The sequence below is a fragment of the Candida theae genome, assembly GCF_024610275.1.
Source record: "Candida theae strain CBS 12239 chromosome Unknown scaffold14, whole genome shotgun sequence".
In the NCBI taxonomy this organism is placed as follows: Eukaryota; Fungi; Ascomycota; class Pichiomycetes; order Serinales; family Debaryomycetaceae; genus Lodderomyces; species Lodderomyces theae.
In genome coordinates this window covers 1-17,500 of record NW_026261482.1, presented here as the reverse complement: position 1 = coordinate 17,500, position 17,500 = coordinate 1, and the positions used below count along the sequence as shown (strand labels likewise).

Sequence of the window (17,500 nt, the reverse complement as noted above, 5' to 3'; positions counted from 1 at the left end):
AAACTGCAACAACGATCCTTGGATACCAATAACAACTTGCGAATGCTTAGGACTGAAATCAATATCATACTCATCCTCCTCCTCTCTGTCCTCTTCATCCTCATCTCCCTCTCTTCCATATCCCTCTGCACCAGCTCCTCCTCCTCCTCCTGCCTTGTCCTCTTGCATCACAATATGGGCATCATCAACACATCGATTATACTGCTCAATAAACTCAAGTGCCTTCAACGCAAACTGAACTGCATACACACGATCTGCCGCTGATGGCGTATACCCCTGCTGCACATGTCCCGGCACCGCTGTCCTCGTTTCAAATCGATTCTGGGCATTTTCCTTAATTATATCACCAATCAACTCCGTCGTGTACACACTTGACGCCTGCTCATTACGGATAATCAATTTACCATTATGGTCCTCACCACGATCACTTTGAAACACTTTAAACAAAAGATCAATATCACGCTGCAACTCCTTCAACGTGATTCTAGTCTCTGGCGTATATGTAGCCAACGCACCAGTGATTAATCCACAGTAAGCGGCAACGAATCCGGAGTGTCCTCCTTGTACTTCAACCACAAACACTCTTCGACGACTCGATGAGGCAGATTGTTGAACGGCATCGCAATACGTCACCAACTCATTCATACATGTGTCTGAACCGAGCGAATACTCAGTTCCCGGAACATTATTTGAAATGGTTGCTGGAATGACAACCATGGGGATTTTGAAAATTGGATAATTATCACGTTGGTCATGCAACTCATGCAACGCCGTGAATGCCTCAAACCCACCCACAATCAATAGTCCTTGTATATTGAATTTTTGCAAATAGTAAGCAACTTCACCAAAATTTTGCGATGGCAAAGACCGATTGGTTCCAATCTCACTTCCACCCCTACTATGCCACCCTTCAACATCCAACCAGTTCAATTTCCGTAATTGGCCCTTGACCAAACCTGAAAACCCATTGGTCACCGCATACAAGGTGTGTCCGCGAGATATACTCTGCAAAGCAAGTGCCCTAGTGGCGGCATTCAACCCAGCAGAAGCGGCACCAACATGCACAACAGCAATATTTAATCTCCGATCTTCTGCCAACTGCTTCGATCCATCATCGAAAGTCGTGATCGATTGGTAATACTTGTAAGACTCGGCGAAATTGGCATCTCTCAAGCTCATGGCTTTATCGAAATCCTTATTTTTAATGGCAGTGGCAACCGCCTTGGTGTGCTCAACTGCATCCACTAATGGAGTACGCACAATCTTGTGTTTCACGATACCAATCATGGGGGACGGAGTATCTGGAGTCATGTCCAACACTGCGCGAACAGCTTCAACCCCTTGCAATGTGGCCAATCTTCTATCAATGGCAACGGCAGTGCCTCCTCTTTGCACATGGCCCAAAATTGTGATTCTTGTATCTAATCCAATTTCAACCAATACTTGCTTCACCTGCTCCGAAGTAATTGGATTCAACTCATCATCAATAGCCCCTTCAGATACAATAACCGTAGTCTTTCTTCTACCATATTCCCTATGTCTAGCACAAATTTCCTTCAACTCTTGTTTCCATTCACCAGCTTTTGGTGGGCGTTCAGGTATGAATATGTAATCGGCACCCGTGGCCAACCCCGACAAGAGTCCCAACCAACCACAATGTCTACCCATCACTTCAACCACAAAAGCTCGTGAGTGTGATGAAGCCGTTGCATCAATGTAATCAACCATTTCTGTGATTCTTGATAATGCAGAATATGCCCCAATTGTGACATCAGTTCCCGACATATCGTTATCAATAGACCCCACCAAACCAACAATAGTAAGATGCTGGTATGGCTTAACTTGCTCCGCTGTCAATTTCCCAGTCTTGACCAATTCTTCAATCAATGACAGCCATTCGCTTCTAAACAAATCAGCTCCAGTCAAGGATCCATCACCACCAATCACAACCAATGCGTCAATACCATTGACAACCATATTATATGCCGCTTGTAATCTTCCTTCGCGCTCTCTAAACTCCTTGCATCTAGCAGTCCCAATAGCAGTACCACCAAGAGATAAATAAGAACGCACATCGGACCAATCCATCTGCTTCAACAAGTTGCCACCTTTAACCAACCCTTCGTACCCTTCATACACGGCATACACATCACATCCATAGTATATACCCGCACGCACAACTGCCCTGACTGCAGGGTTCATTCCTGGCGCATCACCTCCTGAAGTCATGACAGCAATCTTTTTCTTCTTGCCCCCTTCAACAAAAGGTTGTTCTTCGTCAATGACTAAATCAATCTCCGACTTGAGTTGCTTCTTGTGGGTATTTTTCAAAATTGTGGCCTCTGCGTCAGTGATAAACTCTTGCGCTGAATGATACTGTTTCAGCTCCAATACGTTTCTCGTGTTTGAAAATTGCAAATAATTGCCCAATGGGTCGCGAACATGAAACCCATGATCATTATCAGTCTCCAACTCAATACGGCTCTCCTTCAACAATCCCCTTACCTTCTTCAAATCAGTACTGAAAAAGATAAACCTCTTTTCGGTACCGGGCTTCAATTGCTCCTCATTCGACAATCGAATCTTGATCACAGTAGTATCAGTCAATCTCTCGCAATTATCACCACTATACACCCTCATTTCCTGCCACGGACGCAAGTTCCCATTCTCGTCCAATTCCTGCAACGGGTACGACTCGAGCCATACTTCGCGCAACGAATCTTTCGATACACCAAGCTGCATTTGCGGCTTGTATGCACCTGATACTCCTCCCGCGCCTCCATCTGTAGTTACCCTTGAGAAATTCTTGGTCAATCTGAACCCCAACTTGGAGTAGAATTGGTACAGTTGCAAAAACTTGTCGTGATTGGACGTGATGAGCGAAACGTAGCTCAAGCGTTGGATGTTTTCAACGTCGGGCATGATTTAGAGAGGATAGTTGTAGTCTCAATGGTAGTTGGCAATGTCAATGAACTTCTTACTCACGAGTTGATGATGCTTCTTTTGGAATTTATCTTTTAAGAGATATTTTATATGGGTCGAAATTGGCAATTGATATAAAAGGGGATCATATGTTCGGACTACACTCATGGGTTTCAAAAATTGCGCCTAAGTATTAAAAAGAAAAAAAAAAAAAAAATATATATATATATCACATTCGGTACATAATACACGACTTATACAGTTTCGGAGCCAAGATTGCCGAGCTACTCACCACCAAATACTGACCCCATCATTTTTTACACAAACAAAGCAAAACGATGTGTTTCCTATAGTGACGTAATCAATACAACAAGTTCAACAAGAATAATTACAAGGGCCAGTACTGTAAATCGATTGCCAACTCCAGAATGAATTCGGTGACCACTAGAGTCTAAGCCATAGTCCGGACCTTTGTGATGTTGATGAGAATGATGATGGCGGTGGTGGCGGTTGTGGTGCTTCTCCTCTTCGGGGAATTGAATAAAGTTCGTTTGCACAGCGCTCGTGGTGGATTTGATCACTCTTGCCGACTTGGGCAGGCTCGAAGTTCGTGTGGATGTGGAGTCTGTAATAAATTTGGATTTGGAATCCTTTGACTTGGGCTTCTCTGTTTTGTGATATTCTGGTTGAGACTTCTCTGACTTGGGCTTCTCCGTCTTAACTTGCCTCGTTGGTTTGGCATTATGAATAAGTGTTGTGAAATGAAACTCAGTTGACATCACTGAAGTAGTTGCAAACCAAGATTCAGTAATCAACGCCAACTTTCCCCCATCTGGTTTCACAGTCGGTGTAGGAGTCACGACTTCCTTGTGCTTTACCTGATCAACAGGCAACGTAGGAAACGCAAATTCAATCGGATGCCTACCACTAAAATCAGGCTCGTATTGTTTTTCCAGCTCGTTAGTAATTGTTGCATAATCCGACAACTTTGTCAGCGGAGCTGACCAAGAAGGTGACCAAACTCGTTCGTGAGGAACCGTCCAGTCCCCATGTCTTTCTTTTGGCACGGTGAAATCTTCTGTGTAATCAGAAGGTGGGGGTATTAATAATTGGGGCTCCCCAGGCACCACGTCCCCCTCCTCATCCTTGAGCCCTTCTTTGAAAATCTCGCCATTCTTGGCAACCAAGTCCACCCATTCCCCATTTGGCAACCATCCGTAAGAATAAGTGTCTCCGGTCGAGTAATCACTAACTTTCAAATTCCTCACATTCATAGTAAATGGACCATCTTGGTAATTAGTAAGACCTTTACTCCAAGCAATAGTCCCTTCGTTTTCCGTATCCTCTCCCGCCCATAAACTAATTTTAATCGCCATGGGAGAAGTGGGGAATCCTTGCTTGTTTTCGCGACGCAATTGACGCACAGGTTGATCGTCCAAATACCACACAATCTTGCTGGGTGTCCACATGACGCCATACTTGTAATACTCCTTCAAGGGGCTAATTTGTAGTTTGTGATATCTCTCTCGGTCATAAGTGGTGACATTCCCCTTGATGAAGTAGTTTGTTTGATAATCAAATGGGTCGCCGCCCAAGATTTCAGCAATATCAATCTCGTCCAAGTCATCACTTTGCAAGTAAATAGAACTCACAATACCACTACCAAATGCCCCCTTTATTTGTGCCTCAACTTTACCATACATGATGTAGAAATTAGACGTCAATGCCGGATTTTCAAACTTGTTCTTTATTGTCAATTGCATGCCATCGTCTTTGAAATTGATACCTTTCCTGCTACTAGTGATGGAGAAATGTTTGGATCCATTCGAAAAGGGTTCATAAATTGATGTTCCCAATGCCACATTGTTCACCAAACAAAACTTGTCTGCGTTGGGATTGCACACCACGGGGCAATAATACTCAGACATCAAATCGTCACCAAGACCATCATCACTGAGCAGATCAATCATGGTGTCCAGCAGTGAATTACCACTCAAATAATTGGTCCCGCCATTGCCAGCGTCAACCAGAAGGGCTTTGTCGAAAATGAGACAACACGTAATCAAGAATGCAATTGAAAACATATAGCACAATTATCAGTATGAAAGAAAAGCATCAGTGAAAAATTCACATCGAGATAGAAATCACCCCAATACTTTATACTTTATACTCTATCCCATATTGCCATCGCAAATGTGTGGAGTCATCAATACGATAGTAAGTCTCACAGAAAAAGACTCTCCATGGGAGACCATTCAACAGATCAAAAAAACCGTCAAAATTTAGGACAAAACAAAGGGAAAACGCGTCTCAGCATAACAATTTTTCTTTTCTGTCTCCTCAGACACACATTTTTCACCTGTTGTTGCCCCCCTCCCCCCCCTCCCCCTCCGATGTACACTGAAGTGCACAGAGTTTTACTTACCTATATCAGATCTGTCAAATCAGTCAAGCTACAGGACCTTCTTGACGCATTTGTCTTGATTTGCCAGCGGTTGGGCGTCGAAGAAGAGCCAACCTTAAACCTACTCAACCAATACATTGCTGATATCAATATTCAGATATCTCAACAGGGGTTCAAGATAGAGCGGAAAAATGACGAGAATGATGGGTCTACATATTTCATATTTATCAACACCATAGTTGACGAAATCATGAAGGAAAGTTCGATGTACACGACATCAGAGCTTGTTTCCATAAGGGGAATCATTGAAGATATAATTGATGCTAGAAATTTTGCATTTTCAACCACTAGAACTCAAGCACAACAAATCATCAGTGCACATCAGAATAAAGGTATAAAAGACTCGGCTGCATTTGTCGACAAGTTGATTGACGATGGGTGGTTTGATGCAACTTTGAATGATCATTTGATACTATCCGTCAAGAGTCTTTGCGAATTGAAACAGTATTTAATTGATGGGTACGGGACAAGTGAGGATGAAGATGATGGGAAGCTACTTCTTTGTCGACAATGCAAAGAGATTGTGACTATGGGCCTTCTTACGCTGGAAAAGATCCCCTTCCACAGAAAATGTTATGAAGTTTACTGCAGGAATAATAATAATAATAATAATAATGATTTGCAACCTACAGAACAAGGACAGATAAGAGTGGGTCCCGATCCAAGCACTCTATAAACACGACACAATAGAGTCTCAATTATCGTCATCAAAACTATCCAAATACTGTGCCTCAACTTCATCAAGCACATCCCAATACCATTCCTCAATCACCTGCTCCTCGTATCGATCATTCAATGGCTTTACTGGCTCAGGTGGAGGGAATTCAAAATCAGGGCCTGCATTCAATCGAACTGCACCATTTTGGAACGTTGATAACATGGGATAGTACCCCAATGTGCTGTCATCGGTGTTTCTGTATCCCGGATTCTGTTGCTGTTGGACATTTGGCTCAAGATTGAGATCCTCCCGTTCTTCAATATTTGTTGGTAGGAATGAATATAGATTATCAATACACGAATCTTGCTCAACACCATTTTTGAACACTCGTATTCTAGAATTGGCAATTACGGGGATGTTTTTTGTCTTGTCATCCATTTCAATAACTGCTTTTTCACCAAACACGGTGATTGGATTCAATAAATGATCCATTGTCTTTGTTTTTGTGTATTCATACTGATCATAATAAAGAGCACCTTTTGACTTTGTAGGAATCTGGTCTCTGACTATATTATCATGAGCGTTGAAAATTTCATTTTGTTCAACGGTATTTTGCTTCCATTTGGTCTTTTTCTTTTTGGCCTGATGTTGAGTAGAAATTTCTGCCGTTTTGCTCTCCACAAACTCCCTTATCTCACGCTTATGCTCCTTCAACGAGGGAAGCTCGATTAGAAACCCAACAACATCGCCGGTGGTGAACCCATTCTCAACACACACATTCTTTCTTCGACTGATAAACATCAACTCCCCGTCAACATCTCGTATACCGTACCCATACGCATCATAGCCTACTGGTGCTTCCAAACTCGCTTCTCTGCGTGCAACCCCGACCCTGACATGGCTATTTTCGTCGGCATTGAGTATTTTGAACTCAAAGTAGTATGAACCTTCTCTTATCCCCACATTACTTCTAGCTGACCTCCACCCTTGAGGCAGTGTTACTGACATTGAATCCTGGCTAAAGAGTATCCCCGACGAACGATCAAATAGACTGACGCAAGCTTGATATGGCGATAAGTCGGTTGTTGAATAAAAATTTGATGTGAAGAGGGGATTTGGTCGACATAGTTTGTACTTGAATCCCCGTCTGTTCACTGGTAAGTCCTCTACTTGGAAGTAGCTTACACCGTTTACAGTTTGTACTTTAGTCGGTACGGGTAAGGCAGGTGGTGGAATGTCTTGTAGTTTGAATGGCATTGGACGCAAACGCGGTTGAATAATGACATTGTGTTGTTTTGATGTGGGCTTGGAAGCTTTCTTGTTGTTGGGGCTTGGCGCGTCTAGTCTTGTGGAGGTGGATCCATCGTCAATGGCCTGGATTTGTGGCTCAATCGATGGTTCTTCTGAAAACCCTTGCCTCATTGATGAAGACTGACATTTACATCGATTGTTTTCTTTTTTTTTTTTTTTTTAAGCCGAAATTTTTGTGTTGTACTAAAATAGATTGATCTACACTACGAGACAAACTAAAATATACCAATAAAAAAAAAAAACGGAGTAACTATCACCACCAACTTTTTTCCTTCTTCATCTTCTCTTTGCTTCTATTGGTTGCCCTTCCAGTATCATGCAACAATGCCTGACTCTTTACCAACACTTTACCACTCTCATTTTCAATAACACTCTCCAACAAAATATGCTTCTTGTCATTCTCGTCACTAGGTTTGGTCTTTGTTTTTATGATAAGGAACTGATTGGCAAAAGTAGGGCGTTTATAATTGATTGTCAAGTTCTCCACTTTGAAGTCGTCTTTCAAATTGGATGTTGTGTCTTTGGACAATGACGCATTTCTTTTAAACGTTTCATTCAAAAGCGTAGCTATTATCCCACCATGGACTATGAATGGATACCCACACAATCTGTACCCTGCATGAATAATCGATACACCTTCATCGGTTTCTATATTGTGGAATGTCACGGGTTTGATCAAGATTCCACCAGGTTTGTTCAAAGTCCCATTCGTCAACGTTGGCTCATGATATTCCGCTTGGGTCTTGACTGACAATTCCTGATTATCCAACACATTTCTATCAAGATTCTCCCAGCTCAGCAATTTGAACCATTGATGGTTATTTTTCGGATGTGCCAATTTCTGATATATTGGTAAATTCTTCAACTTGTATTCCAATTGCAAAGCTTGTATGTTGACCAGTATTTGCTTGTCGTCAACAGCAGTATACTTTTCATAAAGATTAAACAACGTCTCATTATACGACAAGTATCCTCCAAGTAAAAAAAATGCAGTGGTTGTTTTCCAGTTGATCCATTTACGATTTGGTGGGGATCTGGGTAAATGATCAAATGGTGAGTCGCCGGCCGTTCTTGTTGCTAGATGACGCCTCTGAATAAACGACTTGACCGTTCTTTTGTAAACTATAGCTGGATTTGGCAATTTTGGAGGTGCAGGCATGTTAGGTGTTTTCGGCAAGAAGGAAGTGCCTTTCAAACAGTCACAGATTGGAAATTGATCTCGTTTTGTATTTTTCCCATCAAAACCACAATTTTGTAGAGAGAAGTAACGACGAAAAAGAAAAAGAAAAAAAAAAAAGGGGGGGGGGGCAGAGTGAGTATGTTTACACTCGACGCTGCAATGAAAGAGAGTAAGTTAATTACCCTGAACACTGTCCTCAAGGGTGTGGTTGTCCACTTCCAAAAAAGAAAAAGGGCAAAAAAAAAAATAGAAATGTTAGATGAAGCTAATCAAGCAACGAAAAAAGAAAAACAATGGACGAGATAAGAATCGAACTCATGACCTTTCCCATGCTAAGGGAACGCGCTACCAACTACGCCACACGCCCGTTTTGTTAGTCAACAATTCTTTATGTTAGTTTTGTGGCTAAAGTTTTAGTCACGTTTTTTTGTCTCAAATCTTCATTTGAAATGTCGGCAACACAATTCATGTTGTTTGTTAATGCTTTAGGTGTAATTTTTTGAGCTTTTAGTTCCATGAATGGTTTATTCCCGAACTTTGAAATGACCGGATGATGTGGTACAATTTTGACATTCAAATTGAGCAAAACAAATGCTTCTATAATGAATTTGTAAGCCAAACACTTCACATCTAAGGTATTATGACCCAAAGTTAACTGCCTTTATCTCGCATGTAAGCAAGCACCGACTTCTGGTGGAAAACGGTTCAGGCATTATTTGGAAGGAGTTTGAGTGGTTGCAAAAAAGGTAGCGCAGTTTTGTCGTATACAATTATAGCCTCCAGCTTTCAATGAAACCCATCCCAAGTCAGTGGCCGCTACGTAGCTGCTATGTACCAAAATAGAGCAGCAACACATCCAGTCAGATGACGTAAATGTATACTTTCGACTTTTGCGCTTGAGAATGATTTGAAAGAGCAGCACTATGTTCTACGCACACACCTTTTTGGCTGGAGAGGAGTTGAACCTTTCAAGCACAGCCCTTTTGGCCTCTGCCGTACAAGTTTAAGTAAAAGAACTTAGAAATGGCGTTGCTTCTGTAAAAAGAGAATCTCAAAGACAAAAATCTTTTTACTCATGCACGTTATTAAGAATAGTTTATTCAAAGACAGACAATAAAAATCTAAGCAAGTTCAAGCTAGAACAAAAAAAAAAATGAAAAAATGAACAATAATCTTTTTGTAACTCCAAGCAAGAACAATCGGACTTTTGAAGAGTAAGATACTTGAGTGGCCAGAGTCGCCTCTCTTGCTCACTACTGCTTCTTGTCATAGACTGGTAACGATACGTAACAATAACATATACTGTGTGCCATTGGCCACAAGGGATTTACTGCATACGTGTTATTCTCACCATATTCACTTTGTTCAATCTCTTTTTGTTTATTATGTGTTTTATTTTTAGATCCTTTAAAAATAAAAGCAAAAATAGAATGACCAATAAATTACAATACATTTTGCGGGCAGTACAAAAAGAGAATGACTAATACGAGGGTTATAGTGAAGAGGGGTCTTTCAGGGTTCTCTGGTCAGCCGAACGTTGTAGACTTTAATTACTTGTCCAGGTAGAGTGTGTGACAATCCTGTATTTCATGGACTACTTATGGAGATGTCTAATATTGAAGTTGGCCTTTTCCTGTAGCACTTTGTTTAGTGGCAACGGTGGTGGTTATTGGAAAAGATGGATCATGTATTTACAGTACTTCTTTTGTCATCTCTGTGTAGAAAGAAAGAGCAAAAAGAGCAAAAAGAGCAAAAAGGACAGCAGTACAAACAATAATAATAATTTTTTAGTTCAGACTTTCAAATTCAAAGGAGAAACAAAGAGACAAAAATTTTATTTTTTTTTTTTTTATTTTTTTTGTTCTTTTGCCAACTACAAAATTCTAATTCAATTGCCTTCCTGTTTGTTTTCAACACACACACACATTTTCACACACCCCTTGAATCACACAACTTTTATCATCATCACCATTTAGTTGTTAGTGTTACTCATACATACCCCCATACCACACACTATATTATCACCAATCACCACATTCCCTATTTGCAATAACCACTATCACTACAACCACCACCACCACCACCACCACCACTCAATTGATATACTTCATAATCAGTCACTCCTTGTAAATGGTGGAATAAATCACAACACCGCACAACACATCATCATACACACCACGATATTAGCATTTACACACACATATAAATATACCCAGACGTATACACGCTCCTTACTTCTGATAGACATACCCAAACCCCATTCTATTTTTCTCAGTCAATCATGAGTTCGTCACCGAACAAGTCTGAGGATCTCCCCACCAGAGTGTCCAGCAGAAAGGGAAAAAATTTGCATGTGGCTCATAGACGCTCGCCTTCCGAACTTACCACTTTGATGGTGGAACAATACAACTTACAACGCCAATTGGACCAGGTCCAAGCACAGCAAAGACAAATTTTGGAACAACAGCAACAGCAACAGCAACAGCAACAGCAACAACAACAATACTTACAGCCACAGTTTGAGTACCCACCCCTGTCATCCTCCTCGCACTCTGACTTTCTGCATTCTTCACAGCAGACCACCCACAACAACATCAACCGTGGATCTCACTCTAGATCATCTTCCATCAACAACAACAACAACAGTACCACCTACAACAATTCTCATAGAAGGACAGGCTCGGCAAGTGGAACTGCTCATGGCCACACAAGAAGACACTCTCTAGCACTCAATGAAGCTATTGCCGCAGCTGATCAACAAAGAACAAGTAGACTCAGCTCCAGCCCCGTGCAAGCGGACGCGGCAGCGGCAGCGGCAGCTGATGACCACAAGCCTGGGTCGTTCAAATTTCCACCAGAAAGTAACGTTCCACCAAGTCCTAACAATGCAGTTCACAGCAGATCAAGGTCACTGGCATATGGCCAGCAATCATTCAAGTTCCCTGCAACACCATCACAGGAGGGGGCTAGTGGTACTAATAGCTTGCTTCCTCCAACACCTAACTTTAGCATTACACAGTCTCCTGAGCGTGGGGGAGGCAGCGGTGGTCTCAATCACAACAGAAAGCCCTCCCATTATAGAACTGTTTCTCGCAATTCCGAAGGTATCAATCAAAACTGGAGACAACAAAACACACATTTATCACCACAATCCGGCTCCCATCACAGACAACTATCGGGTTTGGAACCACCTCCAGGATTTGTTCCTGGCCACAGACCTCGTCAAAGCTCTTATGGAGGAGGAAATTCGGTCTCATCCATCTCACAGTTTTTGCCCAACAATAATGGCGGCGGCGGCGGCGGCGGCAGCGGTAGTGGTGGTGGAGCTCAAGGAGGAGGTGGACAAAATACCAGCAACGGCCGTAAGTCCCTTTTTGCTCCTTACTTGCCTCAATCATCTCTTCCAGAATTGATTAATGAGGGTCGATTAGTCACTGGGACATTAAGGGTTAACAAGAAGAATAGATCAGATGCATATGTCTCAACTGATGGATTGTTGGATGCTGACATTTTTATTTGTGGATCAAAAGATCGTAATCGTGCATTGGAAGGAGACTTGGTTGCTGTTGAGTTGTTGGTTGTTGACGAGGTTTGGGAGTCAAAGAAGGAAAAGGAGGAAAAGAAAAGGAGAAAGGACCACAACACTAGACCGTTGAATGATGATATTCACAACGATGCAACATCAGCACCCACAACTGCTACTGCCGCAGGGGGCTCCTCCACCGAGGGGAAAGACGAAAAGGGCGAGGAAAACACATTAGGAAGACGTGGCTCTCTTAAACAAAGACCAACAATGAAGAAAAACGACGATGTCGAAGTAGAGGGTCAATCATTACTTTTGGTTGAGGAGGAGGAGATAAATGACGAGGTGAAGCCACTATACGCAGGGCACGTAGTGGCTGTTGTTGATAGAATTCCTGGTCAATTATTTGCAGGTACTTTGGGTTTGTTGAGACCAGCACAAGCTGCACAAGCTGCTAGAGACAAGAAGTCTGGAAATGAGCCATCCGTGCATACTCCTAAAGCGCCCAAAATTGTGTGGTTCAAGCCGACTGATAAAAAAGTCCCATTGATTGCTATTCCTACAGAACAAGCACCATCTGATTTTGTAAGCAACCATGAAAAATATGCTGATCAATTGTTTGTTGCATCGATTAAAAGATGGCCCATCACATCATTGCATCCTTTTGGAACTTTGGTGTCCAAGTTGGGAAAAATTGACAGCCCAGAGATTGAAGTGGATTCTATCTTGAGGGATAACAATTTTCTTTGCGACGAGTATCCTAATGATACGCTTGATGACGAGGAGCTACACAATACGTTAGAGTTACCACCCGTTGAACCTGAATTGGAGAATGGAAACAGAACTGAATATTTGAATGACTACATTATTGCATTTTCTCCAAACGGCGAGTTTGTCGATCACGCATTACACGTGAAGAGATTGTCCAACACAAAGATTGAATTGGGATTTCATGTTGCAGACGTGTCTTACTTTGTTAAACCAGGGTCACCATTGGATCGTAAGTCAAAGAAGAGATCGTCCTCCGTTTTCCTTCCCCAGAAAGTTGTCCATTTATACCCTCAACAGCTCAACAAATTGATTTCGTTCAAGGAGAATGTAAAGAACTTGGCTTTGTCAGTAATTTTTGAAATTGACACTACAAATTTCGAGGTTGAGGATATTTTCATTCACGAGTCGGTAATTGTGCCTAAGCAGGTTGTCAATTACGACTTTTTCGACAAGATTTTGGGAAACAAACCCGTGGACACCATTTCGTCTGCAACTTCTGACTACATTAGAACATTTAGCTTGATTGCGAAAGAATTCCGCCGCCATCGTTTAGCAAATAGAAGCTTGGGCATCACACCAAACTTGACGTTGTTGGACCAATTGGACGATGAAAAAGTTGCATTGAGCTTGAATATCTTTGACGACAGTTTGGCACGTGATGTCATCTCCGAAATAGCATTGAAGGTGAATTCTGCAATTGCCGCTAAAGTTCAAGTTGGATTGGGAAACAAGGCATTTTTGCGTCGTCAAGGATTGCCCACCTTACAAAAAATTGAGACTTTTGTGCGTAAAGCTACCAACTTGGGATTCAAAATTGATACCACCGATGCAGCCACTTTGCAGAATTCGCTATTGAAGATTGAAGATCCTGTCAAGAGACAATGCGTTGAGATTTTATTGTACAAGTGTATGGCTCGTGGGAAATATTACGTTGCTGGTAAGCAGGATCCCGATAGTTATGGTCATTACTACTACAACTTGCCCTTGTACACCCACTTTACTGCACCATTGAGGCGGTATGCCGACTTGGTTGTTCAAAGGCAATTGAAAGCGGTGTTGCGCAAAGAGGATGAGGAGAAGGATCTTGATTCATTAAAGGCGTTGGCTGATTATTGCAATTTCAAGAAAGATTGTGCTGCCAGTGCTCAAGAACAGGCTATCCATCTCTTGTTGTCACAAACGATTAATGAGTTGAGCGAAAGTGCCGGTCAGTTGTTGTGCATGGGTACTGTTGTACAAGTGTATGAGTCTTCTTTTGATGTTTTCATTCCTGAATTTGGTATTGAAAAGAGGGTCCATGGAGACCAGTTACCCCTTGCTAAGGCCGAATTTGATAAAACAAATAGGGTCTTGGAGCTTTTCTGGGAAAAGGGTGTTGATTCGGCAACTTATGTTCCACCGGACGAAACCACGTCCTTGTCGTATAGAAACTCTATCAAGAACAAGTACAGGACTTCGTCCACGGAAGCTGCTAAGATCCAAAACAAGGCCATTTTGGAGAACAAGGAATCAGGTGAAGATTCAATTGTGGAAAAATTGCGCAAGATGAAATTGGAGCCTCCTAAATTGACGATACCTCCATTGAAAAAGTCAAAAGAGGTGGTGGGTGACGATGCCACCAAGTCGATGCCAAATTCTCCAACACAATCCCACATTCCACACAATGTGAGAACCAACTCTTCCTCACTCATTGATGAGTCAGAAGGATCTAATGGTTTGGGATTGGCTCCATATTTGCAGAATCTTGAAACCAGAGTGGATGGTGACTCACATATTCAAGTTGTTAGGGAGTTGACCGAGGTTCCAGTATTGTTGAGAGCGGAAATTGGTATGACGTTGCCATGCTTGACGGTTCGTGTTTTGAATCCATTTACGTAGTTATGTATATATAATGAAGAATATTTCGGTCTAAAGTTTTGATGACTACTGAATGTATATGTAGTGGTGTAAATGTTGTGAACACTAAACGTCGAAACCGTTTAAAATTAGCGCGCGAAAGCGGTTTAATTAGAAGAAGAAGAAGAAGAAGAAAAAAAAAAAATGGAAAAGAAAATTCCAAACGGAAGTAGAGACCCTTCTGACCTCGACACCTTATTTTTGATTAATCATATAGGACACCTCCTTGCTGTCCCAAATATGTCAGAGAACAAGAAAACTGAAAACGATGGTCTCAAGCGGGACATCGAGTCTGTCAACGGCAGCAGCACGCACTCACCAAGACCCGTTGTCCATTCCAAGAGATCCAAACTCGTTACATCATCGCACTTTGATCTCAACTCTCCGCTACAAACTAGACCTGCATCACCTTTGATTCTCAACCCACCAATTGACTCCGATGGCTTATCCTGGCCGTCGCATGGTGCCAGATCGCGCATCGACCAGACACCGGAGGAGGCAGCAGAGCGGGAGAAGCGTATCGCTGATGCTGTACGTACAATCTTGACTGAGTTGGGAGAGGATACGAACCGTGAGGGGATCTTGGAGACGCCCGAAAGGTATGCTCGTGCCATGTTGTTCTTCACAAAGGGATACGAAGACAATATTCGAGATGTGATCAAGAAGGCTGTGTTTGAAGAGAATCACGATGAGATGGTGATTGTGAGAGATATTGAGATATATTCGCTTTGCGAACATCACTTGGTTCCATTTTTCGGTAAGGTGCACATTGGATATATCCCCAACAAGCGGGTGTTGGGGTTGAGTAAATTGGCCAGGTTGGCAGAGATGTATGCGAGAAGGTTTCAAGTGCAGGAGAGATTGACAAAGCAGATTGCTATGGCCTTGAGTGAGATTTTGAAACCGCGTGGCGTGGCTGTGGTTATGGAGGCTACTCATATGTGTATGGTGAGTCGTGGTGTGCAAAAGACCGGTAGTTCAACAACTACGAGTTGTATGCTTGGATGTTTTAGAGATCATCAAAAGACAAGGGAAGAGTTTTTGACGTTGTTGGGGAGAAAGTGAAAAGCGCGGCAAAAGCATAGATGGTTTGATGTATGTTGCAGATTTAGTTCAACACAAATGGTACGGGCATGGGGGCCAAGTGGTGCAAAGTAATACCCACTTTGCTAACAACAATTTTTTCTTTCACTTTACTTTACTTTTTATTTAATGTGTTACGATAATTCAACTTATACAAACTCAAATACTGTTTATACAACTATATCTTTTCGGCATTATCACCGGCAGTTCTATTTGATTAGTTTTGCCGCATGCAAGACAAGCTTGTCGTCACCGTACTGACCAATGAGTTGAATTCCGATACCATTGAACGGCACTGATATTGCCGGCAAGCCGGCAAGCGAAACAGGCACGGTGAAAATGTCATTGATATATTCGTTAATTACATTTTCGGCATTTTTTGTAGTACTCTCCTCTACTGAAGGTGCCGCATCCATTGCAGTTGGCGATATGATCAAATCACAGCCTTGTTCGTTATACAGATCCTGAAGTAGCGGATGCCTCATTTTGAACACAGATGATAATTCTCTTGTCAACTTTTCACGCAATTCAGTTGCCTTTGCATAATGGTTGCCGGACTCGGAACTTAATGTGTAATTTCCCAATTGTATTCTGCTTCGTACTTCTGGACCTAGGGATTCCGTCCTGTTCTTGAAAATCAATTCCATGGGGTGATCATTGACGTTAAGGGGTTTGGAAGTGTAGCCGTATCTTGTTCCATCGTATCGGGCCAAGTTGGAGGCAGCTTCGGAGGTGGCAATGGTGTAATAAACTGGCAATGCCTTTCTTATCGCTTTAGCCGAAATAAACTTCACCTTGTGTCCAAGATCAATTAAACTTTCCAAAACTTCAATCCATTTGGATCGAACATGGTCCGATACCTCATCAAACAAGAAATGCAGCGGTATTCCAAATGTCAATGGCGACAAGTCGTCAGTGGTCTCCATATTCTTTCTCACTGATTCAGGGAGCGAAGTTGGATCTTTTTGATCCTCCACATTCAAAACATCATACACCTTCTCCACTAAACCGATATCTTTACTGAGGATCCCCACTGTATCTAGGGTTTGTGCATATGGTATCACACCCCATCGAGAAATACGTCCGTATGTAGGTTTAAACCCAAAGACATTGCAATAACTGGCAGGTAACCGAATGGACCCTCCAGTGTCAGTACCAATGGCAAACTTAGAGACATCTCCCGCGACAGCAGCAGCTGATCCACCAGACGAGCCACCAGGGACAGCATTTTCATTGAATGGATTCACCACTGCTCCATAATACGAATTCAAGTTGGACGATCCCATCCCAAACTCGTCAAGATTGGCTTTTCCAATACAAGTGGCTCCGCCATTTGATAGTAGCTTGACGATGGTGGCGTCAAAGGGCGATTGGTAGTTGTATAACGCATGCGACGCAGCAGTCGTGAGAAAATCCTTGGTGACAATGTTATCTTTCAATGCATATGTTGTGTTTGAAAGGGGACCGCTTTGTCCTGCAATTGTACCTTTGGTAATGATACTATTGAACGAATCAGTTCTAGTGGAGTAACTTCGAAGTCGGCTAAATTGTCTGGCCATACTCTGGGCAATAAATTGAATCGTTATCTCAACTCTGTTTCATGCCACATAATTCTTCTCTGGAAAAAAGAAGCCCCCCCCCCCAAAAAAAAAAAAAAAAAAAAAAAAAAAAAAAAAAAAAAAAAAAAAAAAA

At 42.2% G+C, this 17,500-nt stretch overlaps 7 protein-coding genes across 7 annotated transcripts in view; 2 read left to right on the top strand and 5 right to left on the bottom strand. All coding sequences in view use genetic code 12, as the record gives it.

The window, feature by feature from the left end:
* The window catches only part of PFK1 (6-phosphofructokinase subunit alpha), a gene marked incomplete at both ends in the record, with an annotated part of 3,060 nt that extends 138 nt beyond the window's left edge, over window positions 1-2,922 (bottom strand). The window contains one exon of the mRNA XM_051754431.1: window positions 1-2,922. This exon is cut by the window's left edge and continues 138 nt beyond it. Coding sequence (XP_051606556.1) covers window positions 1-2,922 — 2,922 coding nt within the window.
* Window positions 2,923-3,269: 347 nt separating this feature from the next.
* Window positions 3,270-5,006, bottom strand: CRH12 (Crh12p; the record flags this gene model as incomplete). Its single annotated transcript, XM_051754430.1, has 1 exon — window positions 3,270-5,006. One exon carries the CDS (start codon window positions 5,004-5,006, stop codon window positions 3,270-3,272), a length of 1,737 nt encoding a protein of 578 aa, XP_051606555.1.
* A 309-nt stretch (window positions 5,007-5,315) lies between these two features.
* KGF57_004874 (uncharacterized protein) lies at window positions 5,316-6,062 on the top strand (the record flags this gene model as incomplete). Its single annotated transcript, XM_051754429.1, has 1 exon — window positions 5,316-6,062. One exon carries the CDS (start codon window positions 5,316-5,318, stop codon window positions 6,060-6,062), a length of 747 nt encoding a protein of 248 aa, XP_051606554.1.
* Window positions 6,063-6,080: 18 nt separating this feature from the next.
* On the bottom strand, window positions 6,081-7,466 carry ASH2 (Ash2p; the record flags this gene model as incomplete). Its single annotated transcript, XM_051754428.1, has 1 exon — window positions 6,081-7,466. One exon carries the CDS (start codon window positions 7,464-7,466, stop codon window positions 6,081-6,083), a length of 1,386 nt encoding a protein of 461 aa, XP_051606553.1.
* A 142-nt stretch (window positions 7,467-7,608) lies between these two features.
* On the bottom strand, window positions 7,609-8,514 carry KGF57_004872 (uncharacterized protein; the record flags this gene model as incomplete). Its single annotated transcript, XM_051754427.1, has 1 exon — window positions 7,609-8,514. The coding sequence occupies one exon, from the start codon at window positions 8,512-8,514 to the stop codon at window positions 7,609-7,611; it is 906 nt and encodes a 301-aa protein (XP_051606552.1).
* Window positions 8,515-10,816: 2,302 nt separating this feature from the next.
* On the top strand, window positions 10,817-15,790 carry SSD1 (mRNA-binding translational repressor; the record flags this gene model as incomplete). Its single annotated transcript, XM_051754426.1, has 2 exons — window positions 10,817-14,657; window positions 14,943-15,790. The coding sequence occupies 2 exons, from the start codon at window positions 10,817-10,819 to the stop codon at window positions 15,788-15,790; spliced, it is 4,689 nt and encodes a 1,562-aa protein (XP_051606551.1).
* Window positions 15,791-16,017: 227 nt separating this feature from the next.
* On the bottom strand, window positions 16,018-17,367 carry KGF57_004870 (glutamyl-tRNA(Gln) amidotransferase subunit; the record flags this gene model as incomplete). Its single annotated transcript, XM_051754425.1, has 1 exon — window positions 16,018-17,367. One exon carries the CDS (start codon window positions 17,365-17,367, stop codon window positions 16,018-16,020), a length of 1,350 nt encoding a protein of 449 aa, XP_051606550.1.
* Window positions 17,368-17,500: the final 133 nt, after the last annotated feature.